At 39.5% G+C, this 25,535-nt stretch overlaps 1 protein-coding gene and 1 long non-coding RNA gene across 3 annotated transcripts; both read left to right on the top strand.

Moving 5' to 3' along the window:
• The first annotated feature begins 3,884 nt into the window (after positions 1-3,884).
• LOC126621581 (protein ANTAGONIST OF LIKE HETEROCHROMATIN PROTEIN 1-like) lies at positions 3,885-7,290 on the top strand. 2 transcript variants are annotated; one of them, XM_050290120.1, is made up of 5 exons: positions 4,556-4,972; positions 5,069-5,294; positions 5,389-5,733; positions 6,045-6,194; positions 6,501-7,253. In XM_050290120.1, exons 1-5 carry the CDS (start codon positions 4,685-4,687, stop codon positions 6,506-6,508), a joined length of 1,017 nt encoding a protein of 338 aa, XP_050146077.1. In that variant the 5' UTR covers positions 4,556-4,684; the 3' UTR covers positions 6,509-7,253. The 2 variants fall into 2 exon arrangements, 1 of the variants encoding a protein (XP_050146077.1); XR_007623101.1 differs by lacking the exons at positions 4,556-4,972; positions 5,069-5,294; positions 5,389-5,733 and adding an exon at positions 3,885-4,098 and having other exon boundaries at positions 6,501-7,290.
• A 7,192-nt stretch (positions 7,291-14,482) lies between these two features.
• On the top strand, positions 14,483-15,737 carry LOC126623796 (uncharacterized). Its single transcript, XR_007623885.1, has 3 exons — positions 14,483-15,047; positions 15,131-15,228; positions 15,404-15,737. It is a non-coding gene; the product is annotated as an uncharacterized LOC126623796 (long non-coding RNA).
• The last annotated feature ends 9,798 nt before the right edge of the window (positions 15,738-25,535 follow it).

The raw sequence follows: 25,535 nt of genomic DNA, 5'->3' as shown, positions 1-25,535 counted from the left end.
CTAACGGCAAAGGATTAATTGGCTGATTTTAAATAATTTAGAGGTTAATTTACCAAAAAAATAATTTAAGATGTCAATTTCAACTAGAGTAATAATTTGGAGGATCAAACTGCAGTTTACCCAAATGATAGAGAAGGCCCTTTATGAACCACAATAATTTGTGTATAATTACTGTTATACATGGCAAGTTTCATGTCCCCCACTCATGAACTAAATTTTTATTTCTTACAAGGGAACAACTAAACTATACAGCAACACTAGTAGTGATGGCCAACCATGCATATTGGTTCTATGGCGCATCTTTGAAGACGACATATTGAAAGAAATGCAGTACTGCTCTGCGTCGTGGAACTTGAATTGATTGGTAACACTTATGCTAAAAGTATGCATGATATTATTTTGATGACTTGATAGGCATATAATATTAGCCAGTTGGCAGTCGGGACCGCATGGTGGTTTTCTTCACGCATTAGCATTTAGCATTACTGTACGTGACTACGTGTTGAGGGTGTTATCTCGCATCGGAGATGGAAACCTTGCATTTGTAGTTCAAATGATCTTGAAAGGTCTATTCACTCATTGTGAATTGATTTGAATAAATATGATGCTCACACTTTGAGACTGTCGAATAGGAATTTGAACTTAAGTTATTCTCAAAAAAACTAATCAGGGCATGTTGGATAACGTATACTGAGTTCATTTTTCATTTGTCTCAAACAAAAAGCCCAAAAACGTATTAAGTGAGTTCAAGTTTGAAAATACCAAAGGAAAACTTTTCAAAATGTTTCTCTACTTTTATTCATTAAATAAGATATTCTTTATTTTTGGTGTAAAATTGAAAACAAGAGAAACATAAAATACTTTCACCATGTAGTATTTATTTTCATGTTGTAGTCGTCTTTAATATAGACATTTTCATTGTTTTTGTTCATTGAGAATTTTTTTTATTCAAATAAATGTGTGTCTGGCTAAACAATTACCCTATATGAAAACGAATATGGAGTCTCGTTGGATCCTCTTTGTGAGGATCTCGAGGATCCAAGAATCATATCCGTTCATTGTACATTGCCGGGTCAGAAATTATTTTAAATATTTTTATTTAAAACTAAATACAAACAATACTTGATAAAAACTAATCGCACGATGTATGATGAACATAAACGATTTATGGATTTCCAAGATCCTCATCAAAAGGATCCGAAGAGGATCTTGTTGGTATGAAACCAATCTCTAGTATATTTTTCTGTTAAAACAAAGCCTCCAGAGAAAAAACCTTAGAGAAAAATCAAAGTCTTTAGTACGTACCCAATCACCTATGTTTCCATCATCCTTATCTCAATCCTCTTCCAAGAACGCATTCTCTAAATTTTCCATTTTTTTAACTTTATGTCTATCCCCGATTTGAAGGACTTTGGTTTGATTTGCCAATTTATTTTTTTGTCAAATTTGTCTGATGACGACTCCTAGTCGCTATTACGCGATTCTTTCCCGCTATTATGTAAAGTTGGATCATTAGTGATTGACCCTTCCCCATATCGTCGCTTTGTTCTACAAGTTCTACATGGCTATATGTGGTGGGGTTCAGTGGCCGCGCTATTTTGATTCATGATGATGGTTATGATTTAGAGTTATGGATTCATTTAGGGCACGTTTGTTTGACAGGATTAGTAAGGCTTGGACTGGACTAGACTATAGTCATGTGTTTGGTGTGCAATCGGATTAGCTTTAATGGGCTTAGGTGGGACTCGCTCGGATTACACGCCTCCTTACGAGTTCTTAACGAAGAACCCCAATTTTGGGCGGACTCGTAAGCTCGGAGAGAAAACCGCGAGGATCCCCAACGTCCTGCTCGTCCTCATCTCTGCGAGGATCCCCAACGTCCCTCATCCTGCTCGTCGCTTGTCGTCGACCTTGCCCTGCTTCCTCGTCGTCGTCCTCCTCACCCTCATCTCTGCGTCTTCTCGCCCTCATCTGGTCGGAGACAGTCTGGTAAGCTTCAAATCTTCGATTGATTTCGTCGAATTGAGATTAGAATTTGGGGTTTTCATATTTTTAGTTCAAATTGAGATTAGAATTTGGGGTTTTCATATTTCAACTTTTCTGGTAAACTTCAAAATCAATTTTTAGGTCAAATTGAGATTAGAATCTGTGTGTGTAATCTCTGTGTGTGTCTGTGTGTGTGTGCGTATGTGTGTACACTATGTGTGTGTGTACTCTGGTTTGTCTGTGTGTGTGTGTATACTCTCTGTGTGCGTGTAATCTCTGTTTGTGTATACTCTGTGTGTGTGTGTGTAATCTGTGTGTGTGTAAGTGTAATATGTGTGTGTATGTAATCTGTGTGTGTATACTCTGTGTGTGTGTGTGTGTAATCTCTCTCTGTGTGTGTGTATGTATGCAGTGTGTGTGTGTGTATGTATGCAGTGTGTGTGTGTGTGTGTGTATGTATGCAGTGTGTGTGTGTGTGTGTATGTATGTATGCAATGTGTGTGTGTGTGTGTATGTATGTATGTATGCAGGGTGTGTGTGAGTGTATGTCCGTGTGTGAGAGTGTGTATGTCCGTGTGAGTATGTGTGTGAGTGTGTATGCAGTGTGTGTGTGTGTGTGTATGCAGTGTCTGTGTGTATGCAGTGTGTGTGTGTGTGTGTATGTATGCAGGGTGTGTGTGTATGTATGCAGGGTGTGTGTGAGTGTATGTTAGTGTGTGACAGTGTGTATGTCCGTGTGAATGCAGTGTGTGCAGCTGACCAGTGTGTGTGTGTGTGTGTATGTATGCCGTGTGTGTGTATGTATGTATGCAGTGTGTGTGTGTGTGTGTGTGTGTGTGTGTGTGTATGCAGTGTGTGTGTGTGTGTATGTATGCAGTGTGTGTGTGTGTGTATGTATGCAGTGTGTGTGTGTGTGTGTGTGTGTATGTATGCAGTGTGTGTGTGTGTGTGTATGTATGCAATGTGTGTGTGTGTATGTATGCAGTGTGTGTGTGTGTGTGTGTGTGTATGTATGCAGTGTGTGTGTGTGTGTGTGTATGTATGCAGTGTGTGTGTGTGTGTGTGTATGTATGTATGTATGTATGCAGTGTGTGTGTGTGTGTGTATGTGTGTGTGTGTGTGTGTGTGTGTGTGTGTGTGTATGTATGTATGCAGGGTGTGTGTGAGTGTATGTCCGTGTGTGTGTGTGTATGTATGCAGTATGTGTGTGTGTGTATGTATGTATGTATGCAGTGTGTGTGTGTGTGTGTGTGTGTGTGTGTGTGTGTGTATGTATGTATGCAGGGTGTGTGTGAGTGTATGTCCGTGTGTGAGAGTGTGTATGTCCGTGTGAGTATGTGTGTGAGTGTGTATGCAGTGTGTGTGTGTGTGTGTATGCAGTGTGTGTGTGTGTGTGTGTATGCAGTGTGTGTGTGTGTATGTATGCAGTGTGTGTGTGTGTATGTATGCCGTGTGTGTGTATGTATGCAGTGTGTGTGTGTGTGTATGTATGCAGTGTGTGTGTGTGTGTATGTATGCAGTGTGTGTGTGTGTGTGTGTATGTATGCCGTGTGTGTGTGTGTGTATGTATGCAGTGTGTGTGTGTGTATGTATGCAGTGTGTGTGTGTGTGTGTGTGTGTGTATGTATGCAGTGTGTGTGTGTGTGTATGTATGCAGTGTGTGTGTGTGTGTGTGTATGTATGCAGTGTGTGTGTGTGTGTATGTATGCAGTGTGTGTGTGTATGCAGTGTGAGTGTGTGTGTGTGTGTGTATGTATGTATGCAGTGTGTGTGTGTGTGTGTGTGTGTGTGTGTGTGTATGTATGTATGCAGTGTGTGTGTGTGTGTGTGTGTGTATGTATGTATGCAGGGTGTGTGTGAGTGTATGTCCATGTGTGAGAGTGTGTATGTCCGTGTGTGTGTGTTAGTGTGAGTGTGAGTGTGAGTATGTATGTGTATTTTGCACATTTGTCCATGAGTGTGTGTGTGTGTACTTGGTTTATAACCATGATATTACAATGTGAATGTTTTGTATTGTGTGGGGTTGATGCTGAATTGCAATTTTTTGTGGTTGTTGGTTGCAGAGAAGAGGAGCATAAACGGAAGACTAAGGCTAAGGCTACTGCATTACAGGTGTCCTTTAATTTCCCTCTTCACATGCAATGCCTAGCAATGATAGCAATCCTCATACTAGTGTTCTTAGACACATGTTTATAGATGTATAAGAGTAGAACATTTTGAATATGATGCCTCGGGTTAATGATAACTTTTTTTTTTTCAACGCCACCTGTATATTTGTTGCCTCGGGTTAATGATAACTTTTTTTTTTCCAACACCACCCTTATATTTGATGCCTCGGATTGTGACTTCGCTAGTTACTTTGATCTAGTTCATTTCGTATCATAATCACTTCATTTCCATCACCCTTAATAACAGTAAATATTACATACATAATGTCCTTAATTTGTTTTTTGTTTTTTTTTCTGTTTGGATAGATATGGATCGAATGAAGCTTTTATTGATCTTATTGTTAGAGATGTCTTATTTGGAGACAATTTGCATTTGTACGATTCTTGTGTTGATAATGCTACGTGGCAAACAGAGACATGTTGAACGACCCACATTGACTAACCGTTCACTTATTAGACGAGAGATTAGTTTGTGTTATCTGAATGGTATAATAGGGAATACTGATACTGAATGTGTCAACGAATTGAGAATGGATAGAAGGACTTTTGGCATATTATGTGACTTACTTCGTCAAGATGGGAGGGTAAAAACTGATGGTTTGGTGTCTGTAGAGGAGCAGGTGTGTATGACTTTACAAATATTAGCACATCATACTAAGAATCGTAGTGTTGGCGGTAGATTTTATAGGTCGGGAGAGACTATAAGTAGGTATTTCAATAGCGTATTGCAAGGAATTTTGCGATTACAAGGTATCCTACTAAAAGTCCCTCAGCCTGTGCCTATTGATTCTACAGATCCTAGGTGGCAATGTTTTAAGGTATGATGAGAATTTTTTTTCATTTTCCCTAAGCTTTAACTCTTCATTCCCTTTGTATAAATTAACAAAAACTTTTTTTTTTTTTTTTTTTTTAAGAATTGCTTGGGAGCATTGGATGGAACACACATTGATGTGCATGTACCTGAAATTGACAAACCAAGATACCGAACAAGAAAGGGTCAAGTCGCAACTAATGTGTTAGGTGTGTGTTCAGGAGATATGCAGTTCATATATGTGTTTCCGGGGTGGGAGGGTTCCGCATCAGACTCTAGAGTGCTACATGATGCAATTACTAGGCCTAATGGTTTTAAGGTACTAGCGGGTAAGACTATTACTTAGTCTCAACTTTGTAAGTTAGGTCTAGTTCTGTTTGTCAACTACAAAACACTAATAAGGTCTGTTTTTTTTTTCATTAGGTTATTATTACCTTGTAGATGGTGGTTATACAAATGGTGAAGGATTCCTTGCACCCTATAGAGGAATACCTTATCATTTATCTGAATGGGAGGGACGAACACCTTCTAATAAGGAAGAATATTTTAACATGAAGCATTCTAAGGCAAGGAATGTAATTGAACGCTGTTTTGGCTTGCTAAAAGGAAGGTGGTCGATACTAAGGAGTCCATCTTTCTATCCGATAAGGACACAAGGTCGAATAATTACCGCTTGTTGCCTACTACACAATCTTATTAGGCAAGAGATGTCTGTAGATCCAATGGAGAATTTGCCAATAATAGAAGATGGACAAAATACAGAAGAAGGTGAATATGTTGGTAGTGTTCAAACATCTGACCAGTGGACTGCAAAGAGGAATGATATGGCTCAGGAAATGTATAACGAGTGGAGAGCAATTAGGAACCAGCAACCGAACTAGCTATATGTGTTAATGATAACATTTTATTTTAGTATTCATTTTTATCATGCATTTGTTAGATATTAGCACAATGATTGGATGGTATGCAAATTAATTGGATATTATGCAAGTTGATTGGATATTATGCAAGTTGATTGGATATTATGCAAATTGATTATTTTTATGGTATTTTCCTTCATTAAAATATTTTTTGTTTAGGTATGGATAACGAAAATATTTTGAATGCTACTCAAGAGCCAAAAGGAAGAAGGCGTAAATGGGAAGCATTTGAGGAAGAAGTATTACTAGGAGTTCTTGAGGATTTTGTTGCTCGGAAGCAACGGTGTGACACCGGTGCTTTCAAACAAGGTACTTTGGTTGAAATAGCAAAAGTTGTCAATGTTTTATGTCCTCATTCAAATATAAAGGCAAATCCACATATTGAGTCCAAGTTGAAGAAATGGAAAAAAACATATAGTATGGTCGTTGACATGATAAACACAAGTGGATTTGCATGGAATGATGTCAAAAAGTGCGTTGAAGTTGACAGTGATGACTCATGGCAAACTTATGTGCAGGTTCATATACTATTTTATTTATACATTAGTTATATTATTGCTGCTATATTTGTTACGCATGCTAAATTTTAGTTTTGCTATGTTGATATAATCTTAGAGAAATAAAGAAGCCGATGGATGGAGAAGCAAACATTTTCCACTGTTTGATAGATTTGCATATATATTTGGAAAAGATCGGGCTACAGGTAATGTAGCCGAAACCCCTGCTCAAATGGTGGAGGAACAAAGTCATGATCATGTTGGTGAAAGTGATATTGGAGGTGAAAATTTTGTTTCTTCAATGAACCAACAAAGCCAACAAAGCACCCCATCTGAAAATAGCCAAAGAAAGAGGAAAAGAGCTGTGGGAAGTTCAAGTGATGGAACCGAGGCAATTATCAGTGGACTGAAAGATTTTTATGTTGAAAGTGGGAAGAGGATGCAAATGGTAACTGAAGCTTTAGTTCAAGGTACTGCAGATCATACTGACATAGCTAATGAACTTGAAGCAATGGGTCTCTCTCATCAAATTGATGCATTGTCTCTTATTTTGGATAAACCAAAAAATGTGGGAGTGTTCAGGGCAATCAAACCGGAACTCAAGAAAGTGTTCGTCCAAAGGCTTTTAAGCGACAACGCAAGCGGATGAGGATTTTGGCTAATGTTAACATGGATGTATTTTATTAATGTTAACATGGATGTATTTTATTAATCATACAATCTTATGTTATGGCTTATAACTTAGCTTTGCACTAGTATTTTGGCTTATGTTAACTAGCCATTTTGTAAATTATGGAGATCTATTTTGGCTAATGTTAACTAATGTTAACTAGGATTTTCTAAATTATGGAGATCTTCTTATGTACTTGTATTTGTTGAAGTTGCATGTATTGGGCACTATTATTTTTCTTCTGTTGGGTGATAGAGTTTAAACCAAGCTACATTTGCAAATTAAACCCAATTCTATTAGCAGGTAATAGAAACAAAACAATTGTCAATTTTTTTTAAGATTCATAATATACATGGCAAAAATATGCTCCAATTAACCCATATCATGAGATTTGTAGCATTACTCTATTACACAATGGCAAAAATTTGTAGTCCTAGTCTAAGCAAACACAAATCTGGTGAACAGTACTGTTTTTCTTATCCTGCTTCTTAGTCCGACATTACACCAAACGCTTCACTAAGTTAGTCCAGCTTAGTCCAGTCTAAGCCAGTCTAGCTTAGTCCCGGCAGCTAGTCCAGTCCGAGACAGTCCGGCGCAACAAACGCACCCTTAGGGTTTTGGTTTTTTTGGGCTATGTAGGCTCAATGTTATGCTACATATGGTGTTATGGGTTTATTAGTTGTAGTTTAGTGTTTTGGAGTTGCTGCTTTAACAGTATGTTGAAATTTGTGTCTTGTTAGTCTTTAATAAACTGTTAAAATTGTTTTAATGAAGATGAATGCTAGGTAAACCAATTTTTTAGACCAAATTTACAAATCATATGATGTGTCATCAATAGGAAATAAGCATGTTAATCAACACTTAAGTAATAATTCAATCATCAACAATCACGTCATATGATTTACAAAATTTAATTTAAAATTTTAGTCTCTCTAACATGAACATTTCATGAATAACGTTATATCTTAAGAAAAATTCTCTATTATGAAAAATTAGAATATTAGATCCTCTTGATTGAATTAGCATATGATATGCATCCATATGAGATGTCCCTGCCTCACACCTGAAGCATTTAAATTTTTTCAATATATGGGGTTAATTATAACACTTCATGAGTTTTATCGAGTTTTCATAAAACCTCTTCACATTTAAAACATTAGGTTAACACTCCCTTCCGTTTTAATTCACTTTCACATAACCCTTTCAGTTAGAATTCTGCTAATATATTGACAACTTTACCCTTGTAACTAATTAGTTAAATAATAAAGAAATATATTAGAAAAAAAAAGAAAATGTTAAAAATAAATAAATTAAACATTAAAATATAAATTAAAAACTTAAAAATAAATAAATCAATGCAAACCTTTGTCAAGGTATTGTAAGTAGAAACGTCAGGCTGACATTGCGGGAGGGTCTTCATCAGATTAAGAACAGAAAATTCCTCGTCAATCAGATTGTTTCGACAAAGATGAAAATTTTGTTAATTTTTGTTTAGATGAAGGGCAACAACCTCAAAAGCTTGGAGCCACTGCGTATTGTTAATGGCGTCGGACAGGGCCTCCATGACAGTGTGATGTAGGCCTTGACATTATTCTTCCAGTCAAGCTTCTTTTTGACATTTTTTCAAAGGGGGTTTTCTGTAAATAGCTGGAATCAACGTCTCCGAGACATCCGGAAACTCCCATTGCTTCCAGTGCTTCTTTCTGGTGCTGGTAGACGAAGATGAAGCGGAACGAGTTGACAATGGTGGAGCCACCCACAAGGCTAAGGTGGGCTGTGGCCCATGAATGTGTTCTATAAGGATAGTAACATTCATGCACTCATTTTTACTTCTTACATATTCCTCTCAATTTTTTGTTATCGGATCGAATAAATTGAAAATGATCAATCGCAAAAAAATAATAAGGATGTGTTGGAGGTAAAAACGGATGTGTGGACAACACTATTTTTTTGTAAACTCATGCTTATAGCCCACTCAATTTCAATACAGATTATTGTATATTGTATATTTAGTAGAGGATAGGTAGTAAATAACACGTTTTATGCTAAAAATTATAAATTAATTCTATCTCCCATCCCCCTTTTATCCTATTTGTTAAAGAAAAAGATCATTTACCCTATGCAATTTAGTCTCTATGCTTCTTACTCAAGAAAAGATAAATAAATTTTTTAAATCAACAATTAAATCCCTATCTTCACAATTCCTTACTTATGGTGTAATTTTCCAATTAATGTAACCTTTGAATGTACCTTTTATACTAATTATTATATAATTTTATATAAGCAAAAAAAATAACATATGATTTTATTGTACTAATTTCATCTAGCCCACCCAAGAAAAGAATCATGGCTACGCCCTTGAGATCAGATGTTTTTCTGTAAATTGCTAGAGTCGACGTCTCCAAGACGCCCGGAGACTCACCTCTCTTCCAGTGCTTCTTTCTGGTGCCTAAAGATGGAGATGAAGTGGAACGACAAGGGTAGTTTTGGTAATTCGTCAGAGCCAACGTCTCCGAAACTATTACAACCCATAGCTTAAAATATTGTATTTTATTTTCAATCCATGTGAAATGATGATTTTGCCCCCCGAGTATGTGCCTTGAGTAATTTTCGAGCCTTGACTTGAAAATGAAATTCGAATCGAAGCCCCGAGGGCTTAATTGTAAAATTTACAATTATGGAGGGATAATTTCATAATTTTACTTAATAAAATTTTAAGTGGGGTTGTGTTTACTCTCGGTCCCTCTCTTTCCCTCATTCTGTAACACACACTCTCTCTCTTTAAACTGTCTCCCTCGTTCAAACTCACTCATTCTCTCTCTAAACTCACTGAGAGCCACTACCACCCTAACTATTTTTCCGTTCACAAATCTGAGCCACCATCACCATATTTGGACTCCTCGTGACCTGAGGAGCACGATGGTGGGGTTGCATGTGCAATCATGTGATGGGAAAGAAGACTGTACGAACTCTCTCTCGGACAATCAATTTAAGTTCATGATAGAGTGCTCAACCATGAAGGCAATCCATCTCTTACAAAGATCAATGGTAAGATATAGAGATATGAAAAAGGATTTGCACATGGTTTTTATAGATTTGGAAAATGTGTATGATAGGGTCCCAAGAGAAATTCTTTCGAGGATTTTAGAGGAGAAAGGAGTACGAGTAGCATATATCCAAGCTATAAAGGATATGTATGATGGAATAAGGATTGCCATAAGAACTCATGAAGGACAAACCGAAAGCTTTCCCATAATTGTAAGGTTACATTAAGACTCATCTTTAAGTCATTTACATTGGTAATGGATGCGTTAACGGGACATATCCAAGGTGATATTCCTTGTTGTATGCTTTTCGTAGACGACATAGTGTTGATAGATGAAACTCATGAAGGAGTAAATGTGAAGCTCAACCTTTGGCGAGAAGCGTTGGAATCTAAAGATTTTCGCCTAAGTAGGTCAAAGACAGAGTATATGGGGTGCAAGTTCAGTGGGAACGGAAGTTCAAATGAGTTAGGGGTGAAAATTTGAGATCAAGAAGTATCAAAGAGCGAACGGTTTTGTTATCTTGGATCTATCTTGCAAAAGAATGAAAAATTAGATGAAGACCTTAATCATAGAATACAAGCTGGATGGATGAAGTGGAAGAGTGCATTGGGTGTGTCGTGCGACCATTTTATGCCACTTGTTGATGCACAAAATCAGCGAAGACTTTGGTACAACAGAAAGTGTCAGGTTTTGTGACCTTCGCTTGGTTGCTTCGGTCACTAGTGAGGATAAGTACGTAAATGAATAGAGACAGAGAAGCAAACACAGGATGTACGTGGTTCACCCAGATTGGCTACGTCCACGGAGTAGAGGAGTTCTTATTAGTAGTGAAGGGCTTACACAAGTACAAAGGATGAAGCTCTCAATTTAGTGAGTTCTTGTGAATGATTTAACACAAAATGGCATTAGGCAATATTGTGGGGGAATGACCCCTATTTATAGAAAAACTTGTAGCTTTGTCACATTGACATGTGTCATGTTATGATTGGTTCTTGATGTTGACACGTGCTGCGCTCTGATTGGCTTCTAATCTTGACACGTGTCGAGTAGTGATTGGCCTCCTGGTCGGAGGGGAACTCTTCTGGGTCCTTGACAGTATAGCGTTGGCCGGTGCTCGGTAGTTTCGGGATTGGTCAAGTATGGTACAAACAGTGCTCCCCTAAGTTCCCGAGTGAGGGAAACTCCTCGGTTGGGGACTTGCAAGATCCAATCCCTTGAGTAATCACGAAACTTCTAAGTACCGAAGTGTGGTCTGATCTTCATCTGCCCTTCTCTGGAAGTACTTTTCCTCCATCCGGGAATGGTGTATTTAGCTGATGTTGACGCACAAGGTAATGTATCAATTTCACTTGAAGCTTAGTTGTAGTTTCGGGCTTAGTCAAGTGTGATACAAACCCTATAGTAGGAGTCCCCCAAGTCGCCGAGCTAGGAGATCTGCCGAAAGAGGTGACAGACAAGGTAAGCAGTCAAACTTCCAAGTAAGCAACCCAGGATCAGAGGTTTGACTTCGGCTTCCGGTTGATTGTTCTCATTCTCCTTGTCTCTCATTCAACTGCCAGGATAAGGAGAAGCAAATGGATAAGAGATGATATGAGATACTTTTGCTTTTGAAGAAGTAACTTTCCACAGGCTTATTCTTGAACTGTGCTGGAGGGTTTTCTGGTGCCCTTCAGAGTATAAGGCCGATTCAAAAATTTGAGGGTCAAAACAAGTCCATCAAATCTAGAGTACGTTCGACCTTGATGATATGGGATACTTTTGCTGTTGACGGAATAATGAATGTGGTATGGAAAGGTGTCGTGCTGTAGTGATCTGTTTCAGCTCACCGTTGAACCTTCTGCTTCAATCTTTTTCATGGCAGAAGTGGTGTGCAACCTTTGCATTTAAATGGTCCTTCAGAACATTCCTTCATAGTGACTCATCCACGCTTGGCAGCTTCAGTGTAAAGAGCCAATATCTGATCAACTGTCATGAGGTATTTGCCGGTGGAATTCGTGACCTTGACAGCAGTTGAGGATGAGTACTCGAGAGCAATGCTAAGTAAGCAACCAGGCAAAGGCTCCAGGCAGTCAGTTCCAAATTGGAGGTTTGATTTCAGGTTCCGACTGACTGCTCTCTTTCTCCTTGTCCTGCAGGTGTGGACAAGGACAAAGACAAAGACAGGGAGAAAGCATGATATGGGATACTCTTGCTTTCGACCCTGATGATATGAGATACTCTTGTTCTTGGTGTGGCTTATTTGCTGAGGTATTATCGGGGGGAAATAAAGCTGAGTATTTCGAGAGGTTATGTTGAGGGTGCCTTTTCGAACGCGAGAAAGGGTTGAGCATTTTTGCAGGTTTGCCTGTCCGTTGAGGAGGGAGGTCAATGTATATAGGGATTTCCCAATAACAAGTAGTAATGTTATTCCTTTACCCTTCTTGGTCACAGCAATGTAGTGGGAGCTGCCAGCTTCACGTGTTTTAATTTTGTCAGAGCACTTTGAAAAAGTGGTATGTGGTATCTGGAAAGCTGATATTACGTGTGAAGATTACAGACAAGCTTTATCTAAGGAAATCTGGCTCTCGAAGTTCTGAGAGTTGTGCCTCTTCGGTTTTCGAACAAGCAATCCCGTCGAGGATCTGACTCTCGAGATTCGGAAAGCGGTGCTACTCCGGTTTTTGAGAAAGTAATTATGTTGGGAGTCTTTTCTCGAATGTGAGTAAAGGTTGGACGTTCTTGCCAACCTGTCTTGCCGCAAAACCCGGAGGTCGACACACATAGGGACTTTCCAGTTGTCAAGCAGTGGTGCTGTTCCTTTACCCTTATGGGTAATAGTAGGGTAGCTGGAACTTCGAAATTCTCGTGCCTAAACTTTGTCAGAGATCTTTGACAAAGTTATATGTGGTACCCGAGGAGTTGATGGTGCATATGGAGAGCGGTGATTGAACAGTAAGATTCACGTGCTTTCTACTTCACTAGAAATCTTCGACAGATTGCCCGTAATTTCCGCAAAGCTGAGTGTGCATGTGACAGGTGCTGACGAGGCTGAAAAAGCAGGTGCTTCTTCGATTTCTGAGATCGGCCCTCGTGGTCTCTGAGCAGCCCAGCTTTTGAGAAAGCAAACGCCTCTTCGATTTCTGAGATCGGCCCTCGTGGTCTCTGAGCAGCCCAGCTTTTGAGAAAGCAAACGCCTCTTCGATTTCTGAGATCGACCCTCGTGGTCTCTGAGCAGCCCAGCTTTTGAGAAAGCAAACGCCTCTTCGATTTCTGAAGCTCCGTCGAGTGCAGATTTTTATAGAGGCTGGCATTAAGTTCCACAGCACACTTGAATCTCTACCAGTAGAAGCTCATTTCTTGCACTTCTAAGATCTTAATTTGTCTGACCTCTTCCTTCTTCAACACATTTGAAAATGTCTGGACCCTCCGACCGTCGTTTTGACTTGAACCTTGGAGAAGAGACAGCCACGCCTTCTCCAGACAACATATGGCGCCCATCCTTCATATCCCCTACTGGTCCTCTTACCGTTGGGGATTCTGTGATGAAGAATGATATGACCGCTGCAGTGGTGGCCAGGAACCTTCTCACTCCCAAAGATAATAGACTACTTTCCAAACGGTCTGATGAGTTGGCTGTTAAGGACTCTCTGGCTCTTAGTGTTCAGTGTGCAGGTTCTGTGTCTAATATGGCCCAACGCCTATTTGCTAGAACCCGCCAAGTTGAATCATTGGCTGCTGAAGTGATGAGTCTCAAACAGGAGATTAGAGGGCTCAAGCATGAGAATAAGCAGTTGCACCGGCTCGCCCATGACTATGCTACAAACATGAAGAGGAAGCTTGACCAGATGAAGGAATCTGATGGTAAGGTTTTACTTGATCATCAGCGGTTTGTGGGTTTGTTCCAAAGGCATTTATTGCCTTCGTCCTCTAGGGTTGTACCTGGTAATGAAGCTTCAAATGATGAACCTCCAATGCCTCCTCCTTCTGGGGTTTTGTCAAGTACTGAGGCTCCGGATAACCACCCTCCGGTGCTTTCTCTTTCTGGGGCTCTACCGACTGCTAAGACTTCCCCTAAGCAACCTTTGTGAAGGCTCCCTTTTGTTTGTTTATTTTGACTCATGTATATGTACATATTTGTGGCTTATCGAAAATATTAATAAATAAGCTTTGCTTCATTTCAACATATTGTGTTAAATACACCAAAGCCTTCTTCATAAAGTTCTTTGAATTTTTGCTTTTGTTGAAACCTGTATTGTTGAAGCTTTGTGAGTGAAGCATGTAGTTTGAGGTAGTGTTCCCTTAATTTCCCGAGTGAGGAAAACTTCTCGGTTGGAGACTTGAAAAATCCAAGTCACTGAGTGGTTGTGAGACTGCCGAGTATCAAGGTGCAGTAGCATATGGTGGGAGTCCCCCAAGTCTTCAGGCGAAGAGAGTTGCCGAATGAGGTGTCTCGCGTGTTACTAATTTGTCAAAGTAACGAATTCTTGTTTCGATGTCACACATTCGTATATGCTTTATCTAAAAATATTTCCAACTTTTGTGTGTTTGATGCTGCATGCTATTGACTAGACAAGATCAAGTGCAATTAGTAGCTTTTCTCTCTTTTTCATCTTTTCTTTGGTGGAATTGCTTTTCGTTTCCACTAATCAGCCTGAGTGGATGCAAGATAACACCTTTCTCTATAGCTCAGATTGCAAAGTCGTCTTCATGAAAGTTTTTCCTTATCTTGTGAACTACAACATATCCAAATTTGAGATCCATCGGAGTAGTACAACTTCAGAAATTCAAGTATGATGAGTAACTGTTCATCAATGTTCTGTTAATCCGTCAGACTTGTTGTGAGCTTCGAAACTCCATTTTCTCTTGTTCAGATCAACATACTTTCTTCATCGAAGTTGTTCCTCAGCTTGTGAACTACAACATATCCAAATTTGAGATCCCTCGGAGCAGTATAACTCCAGAAATCCAGGTATGATGAATGACTGGTTATTATTTTTCTGTCAACCCGTCAGATTTGTTGTGAGCTTCGAAACTCCATTTTCTCTTGTTCAGATCGGTATGCTTTCTTCATTGAAGTTGTTCCTCAGCTCGTGAACTACAACATATCCAAATTTGAGATCCCTCGGAGCAGTATAACTCCAGAAATCCAGGTATGATGAATGACTGGTTATTATTTTTCTGTCAACCCGTCAGATTTGTTGTGAGCTTCGAAACTCCATTTTCTATTGTTCAGATCGGCATGCTTTCTTCATTGAAGTTGTTCCTCATCGTCTCTTTCATAACATATCAAAAATTCAGAATGAACTAATGGTTAAATATTTCCAGATCTTCGAAACATCACAGCAGCTTCGAAATCTGCAAGAATCCGACTGTCATGTTTGGAGCTTCAACACTTTAATTTCCGTCGCTCAAACAGAAATGGTTCCTTCTTGAAAGTCGTTCATATGCTCAAGAACTATAGGGTGTCCAAAATTCAGCTCCATTGGAGAAGAGCAGAGGTTGCAGAAATTTGATAGATGAAAGGAGGCGGAAGAGGGAGAGAGAGAAAAAGTCTCTTGGGTTGGATTTCTATTTTGGGGCAGATTCCAATTTTTGTAGCACCTTCATTATTGATGAATTGCTTGTACTTTTGTCCATTATGAAACTTGGGACTTTGGCTTGTTGTTGGATCTATTATAATATGTTTGGGAACATATATAAGTGAATAAATAAGAAGGAAAATTTTGGGCCCTTGTGGGTGTAAAACAAAAAATGTTTATGTTTACCCAAGTGTTTTTGTACAAGTTCAAGGGCATCTTGGGTTTTGTGAACAAAATTTGTTTATTTGGAGCAAGGTTTTGTGTTGAAGCTTTGTAGGTGAAGCTTTGGTGTTGAAGCTTTGTAAATGAAGCTTTCGAGGTGAAGCTTTGATGGTGAAGCTTTGTAGATGAAGCTTTATGGGTGAAGCTTTGATGGTGAAGCTTTGTAGATGAAAGTATGTAGAGGGAGCTTTCTAGGTGAAGATTTTTTAGGTGAAGCTTTGTAGGTGAAGCTTTTTTAAGTGAAGCTTTTCGGGTGAAGTTTTTTTTGGGTGAAGCTTTGTGGGTGAAGCTTTTTAGGTGAAGCTTTGTGGGTGAAGCTTTGGAGGTGAAGCTTTTCGGGTGAAGCTTTTTGGGTGAAGCTTTGTGGGTGAAGCTTTTTAGGTGAAGCTTTGTGGGTGAAGCTTTGGAGGTGAAGCTTTTCGGGTGAAGCTTCTTGGGTGAAGCTTTTTGGGTGAAGCTTTTTAGGTGAAGCTTTGTGGGTGAAGCTTTGGAGGTGAAGCTTTTCGGGTGAAGCTTTTTGGATGAAGCTGTTTTTTTTTTTTTTTTTTCTTTTTTTTTTCTTTTTTTTTTTTTTTTTTTTTTTTTTTTTGGCGCTTGACACGGTCTTCATTTGCTTGTTTTGTAGTGACTGTGGAAGACGGATTGCTTTCTGATTGAGAAGGGTTCTGGCATCGCTTGCTATGAATGTAAAAGAGTGAGGGCTGAGTTGGCTAAATTACCTCTTTATTGAATTCATTGCCAAATGGCCTTCATTACATAGGATGCCGAACGGCTATAGCTCAACACTTGTACATCGTGAGTCTATTTGTAGTAGTACTTCAAGTGATCAGCGTTCCATTGATGGCCAAGGGTCTTGCCATCAGAGCTTCTAAGTGTGTAAGAGCCAGGGCGACTGATGCCAATGACTTCATACGGTCCATCCCAGTTTGGACTAAGTGTGCCTTCACTCGGGACTCTGTCGCAGAGTAATCTTTTCTTTAAGACCCAGTCTCCTATTTTGAAAGAACGAGGCTTGACCCTAGAGTCATAATAGTTGGAGATGCGCTGCTTGTAGGCGACATTCCTCAAGTGAGCTTGGTTTCTGTGTTCCTCGACTAAATCCAAGTTGAGGGTGAGTTGTTTGTCATTTTCACTTTGAATGTAGTTCTGGACTCGGAATGTTGCTTGCTCGAGCTCAACAGGGACAACCGCCTCTGTGCCAAAGGCAAGTGAGAATGGAGTTTCTCCTGTTGAAGTCCGATATGAAGTGCGATATGACCAAAGAACTTGGGGTACAAATTCTGGCCAACAGCCTTTAGCTTTGTCCAAGCTGGTTTTCAAAGTGCGCTTGATTATTTTGTTGATGGCCTCAACTTGTCCATTAGACTGGGGATGAGCTGGAGAGGCAAAGCATAAGTTGATGTTGAACTTAGAGCAGAACAACCTGAACTTCTTGTTGTCAAACTGTCGCCCATTGTCAGTGACTATCGCATTAGGAATTCCGAATCTACAAAGGATGTTCTTCCACACGAAGTCTTCTATCTTTGCCTCAGTAATGGTTGCCAAGGGTTCTACTTCGGCCCACTTTGTGAAGTAGTCCACTGCAACGACTGCGTAACAGACTTTGCCCTTCCCTGCCGGCATTGGGCCGATCAAATCAAGTCCCCACTGGGCGAAGGGCCAAGGGCTGATCATAGGAGTAAGAGGCTCTGGAGGGGAATGAGGAATAGTTGCATATCGTTGACATTTGTCACATGAGCGGGATACTTTGATGGCATCCTGGTGGAGTGTTGGCCAGTAATATCCTTGGCGAAAAGTCTTGTGTGCTAGGGACCGAGATCCAGCATGATCTCCACAGACTCCCTCATGTATTTCCCGAAGGACGATTTCCGCCTCGGCAGGCGTAAGACACCTTAAGTATGGCAGGCTAAAACCTCGCTATTGTGGCGATACCCTTGACGCGGGTTTGACCCACTGCATTGACTGCCTGGGGGCGAGCGCTATTGTGGCAATACCCTTGGTTATCGGGATAGTGTCCCTTACTCTTTTTACTGAAAGGAGAGTGGTGAGGATGGAAATCCTTCCTCTTGCCTTGAAATTGATATGTCTGTTGATTCGGTGAAGCATTATGCAAGGCATGGGGAGGTGTCACTGCTGTTTGGAAAGTCGAGGTCTTCTCATTTAGGTGAGTCTGGCTTCCACCTCCCACTTGTTGATAAAGGATGGTTGTAGGGGGTTTCTCCTGATATGTCTTTGCCTCGGCGGAGGCATGGTTATAAGCATGCGCCATCACCTCAGAGTAAGTCTTCCAAGTATTGGCATTGATCATGTATTTAAAGAAACAATCACGTAGGCCTACCGTGAAGGCTTTGAGGGCAGTCTTGTCGTCTTCCTCGGCACACCGGGAGTATTCATGGCTGAAGCGGCCAACATACATACGTAATGACTCGTCTGGCTTCTGGCGGATAGTGTACAAGTCATCTGCAGAGTGCAAGCGATCGGTTTGGAAAATGTGTTGGGAAACAAATAGTTTCCTCAATTCCTCAAATGAGTCTACCGTCTCAGGTGTAAGACGACAATACCAATTTAGAGCTCCACTAGAGAGGGTGGAGGGGAAGAGAAGACATCGCTCTTCGTCGGTGTGCATCCGGTATGCCATGGTGGATTCAAAGAGGTTAAGGTGCTCAATCGGGTCCTCTTTTCCAGTATAAAGTTGCAAGCCAAGCTTCTGCTTTGTCTTTGCTTGAAGGGGGGTGTTGAGGATCCTCCTTGTAAGAGGGCCAGGCCTGGGTTGGTTCCAGTCAGGTATTTCAGCCTGACGTTCAGCCTTCAACTTGTTTACTTCCTCAAGAAGTTGTAGGACAAGGGGGTCCTGAGCGGGGTTATGTGCCACTGGAGCTTTCTTTCGTAAATCTCCATCTCCTCTTGGAATTAGGAAGGTTTGATCAAAGGCATGTGATTTTTCCCTGGACTCGCTGTACTGGCTTCCAGGGTATGTCTGTCGGAACACCTCTGAGTCCCCTGTACCCTCATGTCTCTCTAGGACTTGTTGCCCCTTCCCCAAATTGGTGGCCGGTTTGGGCTGTGGCAGGGGACCGAGTCTCTCAGAAATCCTTGGGTCATTAATCTTTGAGCTTATATGGATGGAATTCTCTCGACGTTGCTTCAGGAAATCCCGACAATCGCGAAAAACGGCTTTCGATCCTTCTGCCCCTTCAGCAAAAAGGTGTCTCCCTCCACTTCTCATGGTTCGGGTCGAAGCAACTGGGTTAAGAGAAGCCTCATGTTGATTATCAAGTCGAGGGGTAATCTGTTCCCTATCAGGGATATCTATGTCGAATGCATGTGACCCTCCATGTTGGAGGGCACCCAGTTGATGGTTGACTTCCACGGGGGCAACAAGCTCACGTGTCTGAGCTTGCCTAGCTTCGTGGAGTGTCTCGAAGAGCTTCTCATATTGCTCCTGGAGGACCTCATTCCTCATTGCTATCTTGTTGTTCTGAGCTTCCAACTCATCGACTTTAGCTTGAAGAAGAACTCGTTTTCCTTCCTTCTTTCGTTGCTTCGCACTATGTGCAAGGGGGGTGTCATTCTGTGTGCTGTGGCTTCCTTCGCTTCCCATGTTGGAGAGGGATGCCTGGTCAAAAGAAAGTGTACGAATGATAGAAACCAGCTTGACACAGCTGAAGAGAGTAGGAATAAGTGTCGTTCCCACAGACGGCGCCAAATGTTGATGCACAAAATCAGCGAAGACTTTGGTACAACAGAAAGTGTCAGGTTTTGTGACCTTCGCTTGGTTGCTTCGGTCACTAGTGAGGATAAGTACGTAAATGAATAGAGACAGAGAAGCAAACACAGGATGTACGTGGTTCGTTCCCACAGACGGCGCCAAATGTTGATGCACAAAATCAGCGAAGACTTTGGTACAACAGAAAGTGTCAGGTTTTGTGACCTTCGCTTGGTTGCTTCGGTCACTAGTGAGGATAAGTACGTAAATGAATAGAGACAGAGAAGCAAACACAGGATGTACGTGGTTCACCCAGATTGGCTACGTCCACGGAGTAGAAGAGTTCTTATTAGTAGTGAAGGGCTTACACAAGTACAAAGGATCAAGCTCTCAATTTAGTGAGTTCTTGTGAATGATTTAACACAAAATGGCATTAGGCAATATTGTGGGGGAATGACCCCTATTTATAGAAAAACTTGTAGCTTTGTCACATTGACATGTGTCATGTTATGATTGGTTCTTGATGTTGACACGTGCTGCGCTCTGATTGGCTTCTAATCTTGACACGTGTCGAGTAGTGATTGGCCTCCTGGTCGGAGGGGAACTCTTCTGGGTCCTTGACAGTATAGCGTTGGCCGGTGCTCGGTAGTTTCGGGATTGGTCAAGTATGGTACAAACACCACTAAAGCTTAAGAAACAAATTAATAGGACGGCAATAAAGCTAGCAATGCTTTATGATACGGAATGTTGGGCGGTAAAACATCTAACACATACACAAAATAAGTGTAGCGGAGATGAGAATGCTTCATTGGATATGTGGATACATGAGAAATGACAAGATTAGGAATGAGGATATATGAGATAAATTAGGAGTAGTCGAATTTAAAAATAAGATGAGAGAAAATTGGTTAAGGTGGTTTTGACATGAGGTAAATTAGGAATGAGGATATATAAGGTAAATTAGGAGTAGTCGAATTTGGTTAGAAAATGCGATTACGAAACAGAGGCTTAGAGCCAAAGAGGTAGATGAAGACCGAGGAAGATTTGGAAAGAAGCTTTAAGAAAAGACTTGAACTACTTAGATCTAAACAGAAGATATGGCACAAAATCGAGCGCAGTGACATTCTAGGATTCATATAGCCGAACCCATTTAGTGGAATAATGCTTTGTTGTTGTTAATCTTTTTCAATTCATTCGATCCAACTGCTGAAAATTGAGAGGAGTGTGTGGAAGGTAAGAGCATGATTTGATTGGTTTGTGAATAGAATGTTAATTTAATAAACAAAGCCTTATTCCATTACATTCTATTCAATTTTCATCTACATTCTATTGAATTTACATTAAGAATAGAGAAAATAATATTTAATAAACAACTAATTTAATCATATTATTGATAGCTCATTATGAGTCTAGGCTCACCCCTCTCTCTTTGTATAGATAATATCGTTTGTTCAAAAAACAAAAAAAAAATCATTTGACAACTAATTTAATCATATTATTATGCGTGTGCGAAAGACCTTTTTTATAACCGACATTACACGCCTCTTAAGATGTTTTGAACGTGTTTAAAAATAGAGAAAATAATATTTAATGAACAACTATACAAAAAGAATTAATTATTAAAAAAACACTGTTAAAATGATAGAAATACCCTGCATTATGTGGTGCAATATTTTGGGAGGACTCATAAAAATGTAAATTCAGCTGCTTTGATTGGTTTGTGATAGGTTTTTTCTAGCATGATTTAAGATTATTCATTTACTTCAAATATTTTGACTTTCCTTTTGTTAATTCATACATATAAATATATTTAAAACGTATAAGTCGCACATAACACACCGTGATTTTAAAAATGTCTTTTGTACGCACGTGAACAGGTGCATGAAGGCTCGTATATGGTTAATAGTTCATACTTTGGTTTCACTCCTTTGGCAGACAATGTCAAAAAATGTACATGCCTAATTACTTTTAGGACTATTAATTAAAAATTAAAACATAGTACAAGTTTCTAGGATGGTAATTAAACTAATTGATATTTTATGCTTTCACTTTTTGTCTCTATTGCTTTGCTCTCAACTTTTTCCCTCTCATTTTCTTCTTTTGTTACTATCAAGATTCAGAAGTCCATGCAATCCATCAAAACACAGTAATAATTTTCCTCTCATTTTGAATCACGGCTTATTACACGCGACTTACACGTTTTAAATGTATTTATATGTGTAAATTGACAAAAGGAAAGTTAAATATTTGAAGTAAATGAATAATCTTAGATCATACTAGAATAAATATCTCTTAAACCAATTAAAGCAGCTGAATTCACATAATAAAATCGGTTTCTATATAATTTACAATAAGAATAGAGAAAATAATATTTAATGAACAATTGATTGAATCACATTATTGCCACTCATTGTGAGGCTAAGCCCAACCTCTTCCCTTTAGTGTAGATAATATCGTTTGTTAAAAAAAAAAAATCATTTGACAACTAATTTAATCACATTATTATCCACGTGCGAAAAACCTTTTTTATAACAGGCATTACACGTCTCTTAAGATGTTTTGAACGTGTTTAAAAATAGAGAAATTGAATTACATTATTGCTAGCCTATTGTGAGGTACTAATTAAAAAAACAAACAAACAAACCGTAAAAAAAAAATTAATTATTAAAAAAATAATATTAATATGACGAAAATGCCCTTGTCTTATTTGATGCATTATTTTGGGATGACTTTGAAGTTTTTGGTCTTGGGGGCATTTTTGTCCAAATATTTTTGTTAAAGTTTGGTGACACCAAAATCACTATTCACCTTTTCCATTGGCTTTATAATCGGCATTACATGCCTCTTAAGATGTTTTGAACGTGTTTAAAATACAACAACAACAACAACAAAGCCTTTTCCCACTAAGTGGGGTCGGCTATATGAATCCTAGAACGCCATTGCGCTCGGTTTTGTGTCATGTCCTCCGTTAGATCCAAGTACTCAAGTCTTTTCTTAGGGTCTCTTCCAAAGTTTTCCTAGGTCTTCCTCTACTCCTTCGGCCCCGAACCTTTGTCCCGTAGTCACATTTTCGAACCGGAGCGTCAGTAGGCCTTCTTTGCACATGTCCAAACCACCGGAACCGATTTTCTCTCATATTTCCTTCAATTTTGGCTACTCCTACTTTACCTCGGATAACCTAATTCCCAATCTTATCCTTTCTCGTGTGCCCATACATCCCACGAAGCATCCTCATCTCTGCTACACCCATTTTGTGTACGTTGATGCTTCACCGCCCAACATTCTGTGCCATACAACATCGCTGGCCTTATTGCCGTCCTATAAAATTTTCCCTTGAGCTTTAGTGGCCTACGACGGTCACACAACACGCCGGATGCACTCTTACACTTCATCCATCCAGCTTGTATTCTATGGTTGAGATCTCCATCTAATTCTCCGTTCTCTTGCAAGATAGATCCTAGGTAGCGAAAACGGTCACTTTTTGTGATCTTCGCTAGATTGCTCCGGTCATTAGTGTGGATAAGTATATAAATGGATATAGATAGGAAAGCAAACACAAGATGTACGTGGTTCACCCAGATTGGCTACGTCTACGGAATAGAGGAGTTCTCATTAATTGTGAAGGGTTTACACAAGTACATAGGTTCAAGCTCTCCTTTAGTGAGTACAAGTGAATGATTTAGTACAAATGACATTAGGAAATATTGTGGGAGAATGATCTCGTAGCCACGAAACTTCTAAGTACCGGAGTGTGGTATCGTCTTGACTTGCCTTTATCTGTCTCATAGGTAGATGTGGCATCTTCTCTGGAAGTACTCTTCCTCCATCCAGGGGTGGTAGCTGTAACTGGTGGAGATGCACAAGGTAATGTATCAATTTCACTTGAAGCTTACTTGTAGTTTCATGCTTGGTCAAGCGAGATACAAACCATGTAGTAGGAGTCCCCCAAGTTGCCGAGCTGGGGGATCTGCTGAAAGAGGTGACAGACAAGGTAAGCAACGTGTTTAAAATAGAGAAAATAATATTTAATAAACAATAGATTGAATCACATTATTACTAGCCCATTGTGAGGCTAAACCACCCTCTCCCCCTTAGTGTAAATAATATCATTTCTGAAAGAAAAAAAACAATCATTTGACAACTAATTTAATCATATTATTATTCACGTGCGAATAACCTTTTTATAACTGGCATTACATGTCTCTTAAGATGTTTTGAACGTGTTTAAAAATAGAGGAATTGAATCACATTATTACTAGCCTATTGTGAGGTACTAATTAAAAAAAAAAACAAAAACAATTAATTATTAAAAAAAAGTGTTAAAATAATGAAAATGCCCCTGCTTTATTTGATGCATTATTTGGTATGCCTTTGAAGTTTTTTTGTCTTGGGGGCATTTTTGTCCAAATATTTTTGTTGAAGCTTAGTGACACCAAAATCACTATTCACCTTTTCCATTGACTTTATATATAGAAGATTTATAAGTTAAAGTAAATCCCAATCCTATGTAGCAAACTCTAAGGGTGGCAAGATTTAGTTTGATGTGATTTTAGGGTGAAAACTGATTTTTTTACTGTTGGGTTCATTGCGGTTTTGAAGGTTGAACCGAATTAGAATCAAACCATTTAGTTGCGATTTGGTCTAGTTTTCAGTTTAAATCATTTGCAAACTAAATACTTTATAGAACCCAATTGAAAAGGTTAAGTTTAACATACTAAAATTAAAATTCAGATCAAGTTTGATATCAAAATACCTTATAACAATAGTAGTATCACGATACATGACACACTCCGACCCGGGATGTCCACTAGGACTCCGAATCGAGTTGTGCTGGCCGACACCTGGAAGGTGACGAAGCCATAAAGTGTGATAATGTATAAAATATGAATAAATTAAAACCTAAAAGTCCCTAAGTACACGAGTGTGCGGTGAGCGAATCTGGACCCATTTCACGCGTGATACAAAACATAGGTATAATGCAGTAAGGTGAGACAAAGATCATACCATCACAAGAAAACATCTGTACCAAAAAGTGCCACGAATCCTTGTCGATACGGAACTTTGCTGCTAGAACCTGAAGGGGTACAAAAATAGAAATGGTGAGTGAGCGAAACAAAACTTTTCAAACAAATTCCCACTACCAAGAGCAGTAGTCCCTCACCGTAATACCTGTATAAATTCCTGGAAAATAACAGGCGTAACTATAAATCAATACCATAACCAAAATAATAGTCTCACAGTTATACTGTGTTAAATATCTTAATAAGAATAAGTACTCAGGTGAAATAAATCAATGTGAAATGGCATATTAGCCGGATCTACTTATAGTGGTCTGTGTGGCTGAATTAATAGCTCATCAACATGCTAGGTAGAGTCACCTCACGTGACCTGTATGACTTATCCATATCTCATCACATATCTCATCATATATGTTAGCTCATCACATATCTCATCGTACATGCTAGCTCATCACATATCTCATCGTATATTTCATCATATATGATAGCTCATCACATATCTCATCATCTATGCTAGCTTATAAGTCGGAGTCATCTCTAGTGACCTGTACGACTTATCCATAGCTCAATAAGTATGTCTGCACACGAGTCGGAACCACCTAAAGTGGTCTGTACGACAGGACTGGGTGTAAATAAATACGCTCATGTGCTACAATCACGTGAAAACTGTGCAAATAATCGTGGATCACCTACGAGTCGGAACCACCTATAGTGGTCTGTACGACATGACTGTGCACCTACCTTGGATCTAAGGTGAGTGTAAGGTGCGGGAGGTGAACATCATGTGAAGGACTGTGCCCTGGCCATGGGTAGGAGCACTAACACCGAGGTACAAGTTTATGAGCTCTAATTGTATCTATTGTCACATATACGATTCATGGGCAACTTGTACGACAGTGTCGAAGTTGCCTATCATTGCAACCTACACGACA

Source organism: Malus sylvestris, chromosome 5 (genome assembly GCF_916048215.2).
Source record: "Malus sylvestris chromosome 5, drMalSylv7.2, whole genome shotgun sequence".
NCBI classification, from domain to species: Eukaryota; Viridiplantae; Streptophyta; class Magnoliopsida; order Rosales; family Rosaceae; genus Malus; species Malus sylvestris.
Note: the sequence above shows the minus strand (reverse complement) of the source record. Positions and strands in the feature narration are given on the sequence as shown.